Source organism: Scheffersomyces coipomensis (genome assembly GCF_036884675.1).
Source record: "Scheffersomyces coipomensis strain NRRL Y-17651 chromosome Unknown DFJ63scaffold_4, whole genome shotgun sequence".
In the NCBI taxonomy this organism is placed as follows: Eukaryota; Fungi; Ascomycota; class Pichiomycetes; order Serinales; family Debaryomycetaceae; genus Scheffersomyces; species Scheffersomyces coipomensis.
The window spans coordinates 1,361,844-1,378,084 of record NW_027042895.1 but is presented as its reverse complement, the minus strand read 5'-3'; the positions used below and the strand labels follow the sequence as shown (position 1 = coordinate 1,378,084).

The following is a 16,241-nucleotide window of genomic DNA, read 5'->3' as shown; positions in this document are numbered from 1 at the left end:
TTATATCCCATCCTTTCAGCTACAGGGTCCAGCTTAAAAAAATTTACCAACAACTCGCAAGTTGAATGTAGAAATCTGGGTTAAATTCTTGTAAAGAGAAAACTTCCTGGAAATGACAGTTCCAAGAAATAGCCTCTAAAATCCAGAGCTATACAGGAACTACTGCTGAATGAATAAAGTTTGTGGAAATGAAATCTTGTTAGACCTTTATTTACGAAAATTATTGCTTAAATTAAGAGATTCTTTTAAATTGATAATTCTAGCCCCTATAATACAAAAGTAGTTCAAAATAATTATCTCCTTCAGTTCTATTGCTAAAAATAACCACACGATAATAAAGTAGTACGAAACATTCTACCCTTGGTTTAATATACGAATCAAATACATTCTGTTATCTATGTTCTGTTTAGTTTGAACTAATAAAATCGGCTATTACAAATATTTTAGGTTTTCGTATTTTATTTTATTTTGTTTTGTTTTATTTTATTTTATTTTATTTTATCTTTAACAAATACAAGCACTCCCTTAAAGTGCTCCTTCCTTACTCCGCTTCCTATAACCTAGTACCACCTGCCGAAACATACTTGAGCGTTTAGATTTTATGCTTTTTTCTAATATAAATATTTTGCGTTCATTATATTTAAAATTAACATATAAAATAAAGGATTTGAAAAAATAAAATAATTTCAAAAAATAATCAAAACAAAAAAAAAGAAACAAAACAATCAAAAATATTTTTGTTGTAACCAATATGTTTGACGTAATTAAAAAAACAATAAACCAAAAACACTAGCTTTAATAGACTTATGATGTATATGTTTTCAAATTCTTCCACCTCATATCTAAGCGGCTGCAGATCGACCGCTTTGACTCGTGCTTGTGAAATAGTTTATTGGGTTTAATTTCACGTCTCAATTGGTTGCTGGTTACGATATGTTTTTGATATATGACTCGTTCAGGTTTCATAACTTTACGACTTGTAAATGTGTTCAATGTGTTAATTCCACTTTTGTTTGTGACGATTCTGTTAAATTAGACTGGCTTCAATAATTCTTGTTTCGTATTTGAGTATCGTCTTATATTCATTGGTATTGGTATAAATTATTATCATAAATAGTACTGGTTACCATAATAATAATAATATTATTATTTTATCAAGACTAATATGCTTTGCACGCCTTCCCCGAATGTGTTAATCTGATTTTTAATTTCCATAATAAGCCGACCATGGGTCAAGCCTAACCATGAAAAATTCAGAAAACTGGCCACTGAATCGAACAATAGAGTTGCATACATGTAATTAACTTTCGAATTCGTATTTGAATATTTTTTCATTCATTAATTTAAATTTACAAGGTTGTTTAAGAGTTAAAATATGCAGTAAGGGCTAATTATTAACTAATCTTATTGCTCGTTTAATTTAATCGATTAAACCGCCTCCGCCAGTCCTAGCATTGGTGATAGTGTGAAAGGATCAATATTCATATTTTGGACGAACAATTGTTTCAATGTCAGACACCATCAAAGCCAAAATTCCATTTAATAAGTTTGTTTTTCTATTATTCAATCATACATGAATCTATCCTCCAAACAGAAACGGTTTATGTGATTCGACCATTTTCAAAATGGTGATTTATTTGTTCCAAAAATAACATCAAGTTGTTAAGTCAATTATTTTCAAATTTTTTTCGTAAAGGGATTTAAACTATTTTGCTACTATTTTATTTTTTAATGTTGGATCATTTAATTTAATTTAAGTCCATTATTTTATATAATCTGAAAGTATACTTTACTTTCTTCCCCATTTCCCAAGAATAATGTGTTAATTTTAGCAATTTACTTGTTCCAGAATTGATTTCAATTAATCAAATTGGGAAATTATGCATACTTATCAATTTGGGTTCAAATGTATGTTCAAAATATTTTAAATCAATTCCGACTTCTTATTTTAAAAAAGTTACGAAGTTTGTTATTAGAAACAAATATCTTACTCATAATTAATTAAAAATCAATGGCTCAATATCTCACTTCTCAAATGTGGGATTTCTATTAAAAGGAATGCATCATCTCCATAAGTTGTAATATTGACTAATCAAAATGATTCTGATAAGTATCTATATCAATTATCGAAGCACTTTATTAAAGTATGATATTACGGAGTGTTCTAACGCTCTTTATTTTGTTTGCTACTTTAGTATCAGCCTTTCCGGGACTAATAAATGTTCAGCAATTTTATAGAAAGTTAGGCCTAGGTAATTCTGAAAATGATGTGGTCAGTTCAACTGCTAATTGGAATCAAAATTACAATTCAACTACTACTATCACAGATTTATTTGGAAATACTGATACACTTATAGGTTTTGCTCCAACTTCTCATTCAGTTATTACTCCTTCTATAGTGGAATTAGAATTAGAAATTCCTATGGAAACAGGCTCAAAATCTTCCTCGGACTGGACACGAAGTTATACAGATGATTTACTTATAACAATCACGTCTTCTCCGGACACTATTGTTGATAAAAGTGATAATCACCAAAAGAGAAATGGTGGTCCTATTTACTGTGCTTGGGGTACTTATGTACTACATCAAATAACATATTGCAGTACATCCTCTAATTGTGCTTTTGGAATAGTCACTCAATATATCAATTATTGGCCTTATTACTCATGTAGTACTTGTCAATATGGAGGTACTACAACTAGTAGGGGAACAATAACTGTTACTACCTGTGTACCCCAAACTCCAACGCCTACTACATGTAGTACTGGACTGGTTATAAATACATTCAATTTCGTGCATAAAACCTGGACAACTACTTGTTCATCCACATGTTCAGATAGTGTTACTGTTCTAACTAACCCAACTAATCATCAACTGTTCACTACCTGTGCACCTGCAGATCCTACACCATCTACATGTGATACTGGAACTATCATCAATACATATGATTTCACCGACAGTTCATTTTCGACTACATGTGTTGATACGTGTGTGTCGATAACTGCCGTTACTAATACTGATAATGGAGAAGCTCTCACTCTATGTGCACCTGCAGATCCTACACCATCTACATGTGATACTGGAACTATCATCAATACATATGATTTCACCGATAGTTCATTTTCGACTACATGTATTGATACGTGTGTGTCGATAACTGCCGTTACTAATACTGATAATGGAGAAGCTCTCACTCTATGTGCACCTGCAGATCCTACACCATCTACATGTGATACTGGAACTATCATCAATACATATGATTTCACCGACAGTTCATTTTCGACTACATGTGTTGATACGTGTGTGTCGATAACTGCCGTTACTAATACTGATAATGGAGAAGCTCTCACTCTATGTGCACCTGCAGATCCTACACCATCTACATGTGATACTGGAACTATCATCAATACATATGATTTCACCGATAGTTCATTTTCCACTACATGTGTTGATACGTGTGTGTCGATAACTGCCGTTACTAATACTGATAACTGGGATGTTGTTACTCTATGTGCACCTGCAGATCCTACACCATCTACATGTGATACTGGAACTATCATCAATACATATGATTTCACCGATAGTTCATTTTCGACTACATGTGTTGATACGTGTGTGTCGATAACTGCCGTTACTAATACTGATAATGGAGAAGCTCTCACTCTATGTGCACCTGCAGATCCTACACCATCTACATGTGATACTGGAACTATCATCAATACATATGATTTCACCGACAGTTCATTTTCGACTACATGTGTTGATACGTGTGTGTCGATAACTGCCGTTACTAATACTGATAATGGAGAAGCTCTCACTCTATGTGCACCTGCAGATCCCACACCATCTACATGTGATACTGGAACTATCATCAATACATATGATTTCACTGATAGTTCATTTTCGACTACATGTATTGATACGTGTGTGTCGATAACTGCCGTTACTAATACTGATAATGGAGAAGCTCTCACTCTATGTGCACCTGCAGATCCTACACCATCTACATGTGATACTGGAACTATCATCAATACATATGATTTCACCGATAGTTCATTTTCGACTACATGTATTGATACGTGTGTGTCGATAACTGCCGTTACTAATACTGATAATGGAGAAGCTCTCACTCTATGTGCACCTGCAGATCCTACACCATCTACATGTGATACTGGAACTATCATCAATACATATGATTTCACCGACAGTTCATTTTCGACTACATGTGTTGATACGTGTGTGTCGATAACTGCCGTTACTAATACTGATAATGGAGAAGCTCTCACTCTATGTGCACCTGCAGATCCTACACCATCTACATGTGATACTGGAACTATCATCAATACATATGATTTCACCGATAGTTCATTTTCGACTACATGTGTTGATACGTGTGTGTCGATAACTGCCGTTACTAATACTGATAATGGAGAAGCTCTCACTCTATGTGCACCTGCAGATCCTACACCATCTACATGTGATACTGGAACTATCATCAATACATATGATTTCACCGATAGTTCGTTTTCCACTACATGTGTTGATACGTGTTTTTATGGAGTGACTGTTGTTTTGGACGTCAATGAATTACCTGAATTCACTACTTGTGCACCATCTCCACCAATTACTCGAACGTGTCATGCAGGGTATGTGGAGAATTGTTGGAATTTTGAGCAGAAAGCCTGGAGTACTACTTGTACATCAAGTTGTTCGCATGGCACCACTGTTGTATGTGACGACCATGATATACCTCAATTTACTACCTGTGCACCAAATCCACCCACGACTACTGCGTGTAGTACAGGGTATGTGGAGAATTGTTGGAATTTTGAGCAGAAAGCCTGGAGTACTACTTGTACATCAAGTTGTTCGCATGGCACCACTGTTGTATGTGACGACCATGATATACCTCAATTTACTACCTGTGCACCAAATCCACCCACGACTACTGCGTGTAGTACAGGAGTGGTTGATAATTGTTGGGACTTTAATTACAATAGGTGGACTACTTCATGCTCATCTACTTGCTCGCATGGCACCACTGTTGTTTGTGACGACCATGATATACCTCAATTTACTACCTGTGCACCAAATCCACCCACGACTACTGCGTGTAGTACAGGGTATGTGGAGAATTGTTGGAATTTTGAGCAGAAAGCCTGGAGTACTACTTGTACATCAAGTTGTTCGCATGGCACCACTGTTGTATGTGACGACCATGATATACCTCAATTTACTACCTGTGCACCAAATCCACCCACGACTACTGCGTGTAGTACAGGAGTGGTTGATAATTGTTGGGACTTTAATTACAATAGGTGGACTACTTCATGCTCATCTACTTGCTCGCATGGCACCACTGTTGTTTGTGACGACCATGATATACCTCAATTTACTACCTGTGCACCAAATCCACCCACGACTACTGCGTGTAGTACAGGGTATGTGGAGAATTGTTGGAATTTTGAGCAGAAAGCCTGGAGTACTACTTGTACATCAAGTTGTTCGCATGGCACCACTGTTGTATGTGACGACCATGATATACCTCAATTTACTACCTGTGCACCAAATCCACCCACGACTACTGCGTGTAGTACAGGAGTGGTTGATAATTGTTGGGACTTTAATTACAATAGGTGGACTACTTCATGCTCATCTACTTGCTCGCATGGCACCACTGTTGTTTGTGACGACCATGATATACCTCAATTTACTACCTGTGCACCAAATCCACCCACGACTACTGCGTGTAGTACAGGAGTGGTTGATAATTGTTGGGACTTTAATTACAATAGGTGGACTACTTCATGCTCATCTACTTGCTCGCATGGCACCACTGTTGTTTGTGACGACCATGATATACCTCAATTTACTACCTGTGCACCAAATCCACCCACGACTACTGCGTGTAGTACAGGAGTGGTCGATAATTGTTGGGATTTTGGTAGAAAGCATTGGACTACAACTTGCTCTCCAACTTCGGCGACGCTATCGAGTTCTAGTTTGTCAAGTTCTATTTCGGAGTCTTGGGGTAGTATTCTGTCTACGTCGTACACATTATCACCGTCGTCGTCGTCCGTGTCACCACCAAGTTCTGAATGGTCGGCCTCCTCCTCTAGCTCATGGAGTTCTCCTTCAAGTTCTCCTTCAAGTTCAAGTATATCATCTAGTTCTATCAACTCAAGCTCTTCATTATGGCTGAGCTCCATTTCTAACTGGCCAAGTTCATCCACTAGTTCAAGTTTAGATTCATCTAGTAGTTCTTCATTTGATTCAAGCTTCTCATCAAGTTCTTCGTCACTGTCGTCAAGCTTCAGCTCCAGCATTGATATTATATCTTCGTCAAGTAGTTGTGCTTTTGGAGAGACTTTGGTTACTATTTATCCTACCGCCAAGCGCGATTACGAATACATAGTTCTCACTCAATGTAATCCGTCGCCAAGCAGCTCGTCTAGCTCCATTTCAAGTTCAAGTTCTAGTTCTAGTTCAAGTTCTAGCTCTAGTTCTAGTTCTAGTTCTAGTTCTAGTTCTAGTTCTAGTTCTAGTTCTAGTTCTAGTTCTAGTTCTAGTTCTAATTCTAGTTCTAGTTCAAGTTCTAGTTCTAGTTCTAGTTCAAGTTCAAGCTTAAGTTCAAGCTTAAGTTCAAGTTCAGAATCATCGTCTTCAAGTTTTAGTAGTTTAAGTATTACTCCTCGTACCTTTTCAGGCAGTTCATATAGTTCTAGTTCTAGTTCTAGTTCAAGTTTAAGTTCTAGTTCTAGTTCTAGTTCAAGTTCTAGCTCAAGTTTAAGTTCTAATTCTAGTTCTAGTTCTAGTTCTAGTTCTAGTTCTAGTTCTAGTTCTAGTTCTAGTTCTAGTTCTAATTCTAGTTCTAGTTCAAGTTCTAGTTCTAGTTCTAGTTCAAGTTCAAGCTTAAGTTCAAGCTTAAGTTCAAGTTCAGAATCATCGTCTTCAAGTTTTAGTAGTTTAAGTATTACTCCTCGTACCTTTTCAGGCAGTTCATATAGTTCTAGTTCTAGTTCTAGTTCAAGTTTAAGTTCTAGTTCTAGTTCTAGTTCAAGTTCTAGCTCAAGTTTAAGTTCTAATTCTAGTTCTAGTTCTAGCTCAAGTTTAAGTTCTAGTTCTAGTTCAAGTTCTAGTTCTAGTTCTAATTCTAGTTCTAGTTCTAGTTCAAGCATAAGTTCTAGTTCTAGTTCAAGTTCAAGCTTAAGTTCAAGCTTAAGTTCAAGTTCAGAATCATCGTCTTCAAGTTTTAGTAGTTTAAGTATTACTCCTCGTACCTTTTCAGGCAGTTCATATAGTTCTAGTTCTAGTTCTAGTTCAAGTTCAAGTTCAAGCTTAAGTTCAAGCTTAAGTTCAAGTTCAAGCTTAAGTTCAAGTTCAGAATCATCGTCTTCAAGTTTTAGTAGTTTAAGTATTACTCCTCGTACCTTTTCAGGCAGTTCATATAGTTCTAGTTCTAGTTCTGCCTCCAGCCCAAGTTCAAGTTCAAGTTTGAGCTCAAGTTCTAGTTCTAGTTCTAGCTCAAGTTATTATAGTGTATCCAGTCTGCAAATAAGCAGCTCCATCAGTTCATCAACAAGTATAAGCCAATCAAGTGAATTGTCTAGCTTCTCTAGCATCAGTTATAGTACAGTTTCTCCTCCACCATCTAGTCTTGGTTCATCAAGTTCGGAAATTAGTACGATAACAAGTGTTTCCTTTATGTCTAGCTCTGAGCTGGAGTCGTCACTGATTACAACATACTCGACTTGTTATTTTGACGGAGATCAGTTAATTAATTACGCGAAGAGGGATTTCACTTGTTTGACTACTCTTCCAATTTCATCTAGTTCCCCGCCAGTCATATCATCACTGTTTTATTATACAAACTCATCTATTATTTCAACGACCAGTTCAAGTGGTCTAACTTCAGAAAGCTCCGGACTTACTTTCTCTTCAACAATTCTTTCTTCGCCTAGTTCCGAAATAACACCTACTGGTGTTAGTTCAACTATTTTGTCATCCACAATAACATCCACGACCTCCATTTCTACGGCTTCTACTACTTCCACAACTTTTACATCCGTCACTATTACTTTGTCAACAACCTCGACCTCATCTACTACTTCAATATCGACTGGAACTACCACTAGTGTTACTAGCACCACAAATACTAGCACTATTACAACAACAACGACAATTAACACTGGAACAGGATCAACAATCACATCTACTGTTACAGGTACTGGCCCAACGACGATTTCGATTACAACTACAACTGCTACTGGAACAGGTACAACAATCCTCACTACCACAACTACGAGTACCACGTCTACAAGTCCTGTTACATTGATATCTACTATAACTAGCATACTTACTCCACCTACTACAAGCACGAACGCTATTTCAACTTCACTCGCAGCGGCCTCATTTGTTTTCAGCTCACCCACAGTGTCAGTTGTTATCATTACCAGTACTTCGGGTACTGTGCAAATAATCACCACTATCACTGTAACTCCAGAAACAACGACCATAGAAACTACTACTTCAGGCACTGGAACCACCATTGTCACACCTTCAGTTTCTTTAGCAGCTGCGTTCTCAGTATTCAACGGACCATCTGCAAATCCAACAGGAGAAACATCTGTTCAACCTACACCATCAATATCCTTAGCAGCTGCATACTCAGTGTTTAACGGACATTCAGAGTCTTTAGCAGCAGCATATTCTGTTGAAACATCATATTCGTCATTAGAATCGTCACCACCAAGTTTGACAATTCCATTCGAAGGATCATCTTCTTTGAAGGTATCCAAATTAGTCTTGCTCTTGATGGTGTTAATGGGAATATTCATTTAGTCTTGATATTTCCAAGTTTGTGCATACTACATTCTTATGATTCTTTTCTTTTCTTTTCTTTTCTTTTCACATTTCGTTTAGTTTTATTTTTCTGTTGATCATTTGATATGATCATTATTTATTTGAATCATTAACTTGATTATTTTGTTTTATTATGTGATATCCTTTTTGAATTTTCCTATTTCTATATCTTCTATTTTTCGGCCAATAATTTCGATAGTGATTAGTTCACTATAATTTATAATATATAATATTATTTTTATAACGATTTACAGTAGAAATGTACAATATTTTATATATATACATATTGAAAAGACCATTCCAAAGCAACGTGAAAAATAATCTCACGATACTTAATATTTGAAAACTTTAGCGCAAGTTGATGTTACAAATTAAGATTTTGTGTCTTGACGCCAACTGATTCCTAATTAGGTAATTGGATCCGTATCTCAAAAAAACAGCAGAGAAGAACAAAAATAAATTAGATTAAATATAAATTGAAAGATATCTCTTGCAAATTACAATATTGAAGTTTCTTTTATTTAGTTCAAGACTTTATATACATTAAAATATATCAACATAAGGACAAGACTTATCAATATGTGTGGAACTAACTCAACTACTCAAGCTTCAGCTTCAACCTCGACTTCAGTATCATCATCATCATCATCATCAACTAATTGTTGTGGTGCTTCATGTAAATGTGGATCTGGATGTTCATGTGCTTCATGTAACACTACCAAGCTATAAGTAACCTGTCAATGTTCTTCAAATTGACATTCCCCTAGTTCAAGTGGTTCTCCAATCCATTCATGGTAAACCTAATTGAGAATTAATGCATGTAAAACTGGTTTAAAAACTCTGAATTGTTTTTTTTTCCGTTAGGGGTCTAAAGTTTCATTACTTACATATGTACATTACTATTGCTTTCAGTATATTTATTTATTATTTAGCTTTGTTATAATATAACAAATTTATTTTTGGTTAAAGCATTTTGACTTTTCAAAATTGTAAAGAAAAAAAAAGGATCTAAAAAAATTTTGCTTTATCTAAAACATCCAAGCCTCAGATTTTGCGAAGAACAAAAATACTGGCGGTAATTTCCCTTAGCGGGTCTTACAAATTTATGCCACTTATATCTCCTGTCTAAGGTCTGAGATATTTGACTCGAAATGAACTGCAAAACTATGATATAAATTAACTTTTTAATCGACTTACATAAAGTAATCATTCAGTTGATATAATCATAACTGATATATCAATAGGAGGTAGTTTGTACTGTATTCGTAAGATTGACTAAGTTATAAGAATGTGAACAGGCCATTCTGTTAGCTTCACTTAAATTTTATTTAAATAGCAATAGATAATGAAAGAGTAAATAGCAATAGATACTTTTTCCTCTTTTCTAACTACAAATATTATTCCCTTTTTTAACAGCCAAAAATCATCTTGCATTATTATAGAAATCTGTAGTGTTTTTTTATATAACCAGATACGAACGAATAAACAGATAAACAAACAAAAAGCATGAAAGCAAACTCGTCAGCCGATCAATTAAGGTGATGATTTCACATTGATCATGGAATTAAGACAGTTCTACCTTCATATTGACCATTTCTTAACTGTTCAATGGCTTTAGGTAATTCCTTTAATGATATAGTATGAAGTTGTGGTTTAATCTTACCTTGTCTTGCTAATTCAAGACATTCAACTAAATCTTGAGAAGTTCCCCAGAATGAACCTAATAGACTGATTTCTCTCAATGCTAAATTAGATAAATCAAAAGTCAATTTAGATGCACCTAAACCAACTGGAACTATAATACCTTTTGATTTAACATACTTTTCAGAAAGTTCAAAAGTTTGTTGAGCACCAACCAAATCTAAAATCACATCAAAACTACCTTTTGCTAAATCTTCGGGTAATTCCGTATAAGCTTTTAATTCAGGATCTAATTTCTTAACTATATCTAAAGCCTTTTGCTTTTTATCTAACACTGTAATTTGAGCTCCAAATGTACGAGCAATTTGAATAGCATTTGTACCTAAACCACCGGCACCAATAATTAATAAATTAGTTAAGGGATTAACTTTAGCTAATTTAATAGCATGATAAGGAGTTAAAGCAGCATCCGTAATGGCAGCTGCTTCGGCAAAGTCAACATTATCTGGAATTTTAACTAAATTACGAGGATTTTTAACTAATAAATATTGTTGATAACCTCCATCACTTCCTAAACCAAACCAATTGTAAAATGCATTTGGACAATCATTATCATTACCTTTTCTACAAAATTCACAATTTCCACAACCATTGGCACCAAAGCAAGCAACTCTATCACCGATTTTATAAGCCCCAGCTTCATCTTGTTCAGTTTTAATTACCGTACCAGCAATTTCATGACCCATAACATAATTATCCCCACAATATAATCCTTCATAAAGAATATGTAAATCTGAGTGACATAATCCGGCAGCTTCCACTTTTAATAATAATTGACCTGGTTTTAAAGTTGGAATTGGAAGACTTTCATTCAATTGAAGTCCACTAGTAGTATTATAAACAAAACCATATTGAGTCTTTGGAACTGGTGTCATTTTTTTAATTATATTTTGACAATATTTTGTTTGTGTGTAAGTAATTTAACGCGATATTTGAAAAATTTCCTATAGATAAATTTCGAAAATTGTTATAATTAATATAAATTAATTCAATTAATTGTTACTGAAAAAGAAGATATGAATATTAAAGAAATAGAATTGAAGATTAAATGGTATGGCTTATATATTAATTAAATCTTTAGTCGTAAAAAAATTAATGGAAAATTGGTATTGTTAAAAATTTCAAAATATCATTCAAAATACCGCTAAATTAGGCTAGTAAGGGAAAAGCTTACAATATGCATGTAAGTTTAATTTAAAAAGCAACAACAACAACCTAAAAAAATAATTAAAAGTGATTAAAAAGTAAAATAAGGAGAGAAATAGGGATTTAGAGTGATAATGAGAAAGGTAAGGAGACTAAAAATCTCGGTATGATCAATCCACATTTGGTAATAAAAAAGACAAACTAATTACTTTACCACGTTACTTTTTGTGTTTAAACATACTTTGTTCGGTTGTGTAAAATTAATTTGGCCTCTTGTGAATAGAATAAATTAATAAATTTAAATACGTTTATAAAAAGACTTTTAATTACCCCACAAAGCTAAGTTTAACCGTATCATGTTATGAGTTTTCAATTCCAGTCTTTCCTTTTGTTAAAAGCAGGAACCAATATTTGATTTTAAAGTATGGAGCAAGAGGAGTAGGTGGTGGAGGAGGAGAAAGCTTGAATCACCTGTTAAATAAAAATTGTATGATAAAATTTTTGCGACTGCAGAAAGAAGATTATAGATATTTTTCAAAGTATACTAACCAAAAATAATACAATAAGAATGATCATCAGTGAATATTAAATGTGTTAATTGACTGTATAAAATAATTTTTGCAGATAAAATGTAATTTTGTATTTAAAAGCGGCAATTTTGAAGGGAAAAGGGGGATATTTGGCGCCGAGGAAAGACGAAAGACTGGGGGGCAGGAGCAGCTATAGGGGGTGGTGGTGGTGTTTATTTCAAGTTGGAGGTATTTAGGTTGTAGTTACCATAGTATATTACACGGGTAGATTACTATGAATTGAATAAGCAGTTTTGTTCATAAACAGCGGTTCTTAGGGTAATTTTCTAGTAACGAGATTTTTTTAAGGGTCACGGTCGTTTTTTTTTTTGTAGAGACAAATAGCTTACGATTTTCATAATATTTATAGAAGATTTTAAATAGTTTGAAGCATAGTAATTGAATTTAGTCTATGCTTTTAAAGGTAAATTTCACTTGTAGATGTAGATTCGGATGTAATGTAGTGTTTGTTGATTTTTAATTTTAGAAATCACCTTAACGAAATATTTTTTAAGGAATTCAGTATGTATACAGTTTTTTCAAACTAGTGGTATTTAGATCTTGTGGATAATTACAATTAAACTCGGAATAATTGATGCAAGGTAAAGTTTTTTTTTAAAATATTTGATAAATTGATTGTTTAAACCAATATTATATCAAATTGTAGGACATAAGGATGGTAAACTATTGTATAATACAGGGTTATTTATTTGTAAAGAAATAAATAAGCCGTTACATCACCATCATCATTTTCAATGATGTGAAATATTAATTAGATCCCTAATTAATATTGATTAATAATACTATTTTTTAAATAGTTTTGATTATGATGTCGATCTTTTATAAAAACTCTATCCCCTAAATTGACGAAATAGGGAGCAAAAAAAAAATTGGTCTGGGTCTTCGTAATTATTTTTTAACAAGGACATTTTGTGACGACAACTATAATAAGAGACAAGACTAAGAAAGTTTATTTGAACCACAACCACATTCAAAGATGAAATGTGGATGATATCGTCAATTGATATGATATGTTAGATTAGATTAATTATAAATGAAAAATAATTATATGAAACAGGTATAATAGTGCTTCAAAATGGGTGCATTTGCTAACAGAAAGAGTGGAATCATAGTTGCAGGAGTATATGCAGGACGACAAAGATCACGTTACTTTATATCATGTGATCAATATTTCCAATTGAACATCAGATGATGAGATGAAATGTATTACCGGAGATGAAATTTTGATCAGCTGATTCTGTGCACATGACGAACTTTTATCGTTTTTGTTTTCTGACGAATGAATTTTTTCACATTTCAAATTATCATCATCCCCACAAAAATTTAAATGGGACCTAGCCAATTATGATGATTTATAATAATCAAACAAAAAAAAATGGCTACATATTATTTTAATTTAATTTAGTTTTACATACCATTGGATTGGTTCAATTAACCATGATTATATACTATTCAATACATATATCATAGTCAAACCCCATGGTAAACCTTGTATGAATCGAATATCTCTATAGTAACTACGAACTGGTAGGGGGTTTGAATATGCCTTTATGGATTTGTTTACTCAATTAGACCAAAGGGAATGGTCCTGCACACAGAGTCATAAAAAGTTTTTTTTTTTTTTTTTTTTCTTTTTTTGCACGAGCGAAAAACTTCCTGTTTTAGTCATCTGTTAACAAGTCGTATACAAACACCGTTGAAAATTTGAATTCTGGACTCTTCTGACTCTTAGATCTACTGTTTTTGTATATATTGTCTTATATTTCTTCTTCTTCCTTGTGATCTAGATTCATTTTTGATATCATTTTGAATTAGGTTAGGTTCTGATTAATTCAATAGTCATTACAAAATCAAATCAAACTAAAGAAGTCATCATTCAACGGATCTAAACCCAAGATGGAATCAATCACTAAATTCTCCATGACAGTTTGTCCCTTTGTCAAATCATCTTCAGTTCAATCTTTACGTCAATTAAGTTCAACCTCAGGTGGATTAGCAAGCCAAGCTCGTCAATGTCCCTTCATGGCTGCTGCTTTACAAGCCAAGGAACAATCAAGAAATTATTCAAGAGCTTCTAATCCTTTGAATGCTACTGCTAGTTCAAATTCAACTACGGTTAAATCATCAAACTCCACTCCTTATTCATTCCAATCTAATCAAATCCCAGCTAATCAATTAAATCTTTCATCTAATGAAACTGTTTTTGATTATAATGGTTATTTGGAATCAGAAATGGAAAAGAAAAGAGTTGATAAATCTTATCGTTTCTTTAATAATATTAATCGTTTAGCTCATGAATTCCCAAAGGCTCATAGAACTAATGAATCTGATAAAGTTACGGTTTGGTGTTCCAATGATTATCTTGGTATGGGAAAACATTCAAAAACTATTGAAGAAATGAAAAAAGTTTTAGATACTTATGGTTCAGGTGCAGGTGGTACTAGAAATATTGCAGGTCATAATCGTCATGCCATTAAATTAGAATCTGAAATTGCTGCTTTACATAAACATGAAGCGGCGTTAGTTTTTAGTTCATGTTTTGTAGCTAATGATGCTGTGTTATCAATGTTTGGTCAAAAATTAAAAGATTTAGTTATCTTTTCTGATGAATTAAATCATGCTTCAATGATTCAAGGGATTAGAAATTCAAGAGCTAAAAAGGAAATCTTTAAACATAATAATTTACAAGATTTAGAAGCTAGATTAGCTAAATATCCAAAATCAATTCCAAAATTAATTGCTTTTGAATCAGTTTATTCCATGTGTGGTTCAATTTCTCCAATTGAAGCCATTTGTGATTTAGCTGATAAATATGGTGCTTTAACCTTTTTAGATGAAGTCCATGCTGTTGGTATGTATGGTCCTCATGGTGCTGGTGTTGCTGAACATCTTAATTTCGATGCTCAATTAAAATCAGGTATGAATAAAGTCAATACTGAAACTGTTATGAATAGAATTGATATGGTTACTGGTACTTTAGGTAAAGCGTTTGGTACTGTTGGTGGTTATGTTACTGGTAAAGCTAAATTAATTGATTGGTTTAGATCTTATGCTCCAGGGTTTATCTTTACTACCACTTTACCACCCGCAATTATGGCTGGTTCATCCACTTCAATTAGATATCAAAGATCAACTTTAAATGATCGTATTAGTCAACAAAAGAACACTAGATATGTCAAGAACAATCTTAATGACATTGGTATTCCAGTTATACCAAATCCTTCTCATATTGTTCCAGTATTAGTTGGTAATGCTGCTGATGCTAAAAGAGCAAGTGATTTATTATTAGATAAACATAATATTTATGTTCAAGCTATCAACTTCCCAACTGTTCCAATTGGTGAAGAAAGATTAAGAATTACTCCAACTCCAGGTCATGGACCTCAAATTTCAAATCAATTGATTGGAGCTTTAGATTCAGTATTTAATGAATTGAATTTAAATAGAATTAATGATTGGAAAGCTCAAGGTGGATTATGTGGAGTTGGATCTGAAAATGCAAGTAAGATCGAACATATTTGGACTGATGAACAATTGAATTTAACTGATGCTGATTTGAATCCAAATGTTTTCGAACCAACTGTTGCTCCAATTGGTGTTTCATCTGGTGTTTCAGCTTATTAAATCTGACGTGAAGAAGTGACAACAACACGTCATTCTTTTTTTACCGACCATAAATCAATCGATCTGATGTTTTGTCGTTTTTTTAATGCTGTTGTAAATTCACCTACTCAAACACACACTCTCACATATTCACGGTTGTCCTATCTTTTTTCAAAATAATTCTTTTTTATACTTTAAAATGTTACCTATTCAGGACGTTTACTTTACAAGGACACTGACATTATATACTCTTTATAGCTATTCAACATTGTTTATTATCAAAAATCCAATAAAAGCCAAAAAAATCACTCTCTCTAATTACAATCTTATACTGTAAG

At 33.6% G+C, this 16,241-nt stretch overlaps 2 protein-coding genes across 2 annotated transcripts; one reads left to right on the top strand and one right to left on the bottom strand. All coding sequences in view use genetic code 12, as the record gives it.

Moving 5' to 3' along the window:
• Positions 1 to 10,419: 10,419 nt before the first annotated feature.
• Positions 10,420 to 11,439, bottom strand: ADH5 (Adh5p; the record flags this gene model as incomplete). Its single annotated transcript, XM_064905019.1, has 1 exon — positions 10,420 to 11,439. The coding sequence occupies one exon, from the start codon at positions 11,437 to 11,439 to the stop codon at positions 10,420 to 10,422; it is 1,020 nt and encodes a 339-aa protein (XP_064761938.1).
• A 2,525-nt stretch (positions 11,440 to 13,964) lies between these two features.
• On the top strand, positions 13,965 to 16,240 carry HEM1 (5-aminolevulinate synthase). The gene has a single exon (XM_064903672.1). It carries the CDS (start codon positions 14,197 to 14,199, stop codon positions 15,922 to 15,924), a length of 1,728 nt encoding a protein of 575 aa, XP_064761937.1. The 5' UTR covers positions 13,965 to 14,196; the 3' UTR covers positions 15,925 to 16,240.
• The last annotated feature ends 1 nt before the right edge of the window (position 16,241 follows it).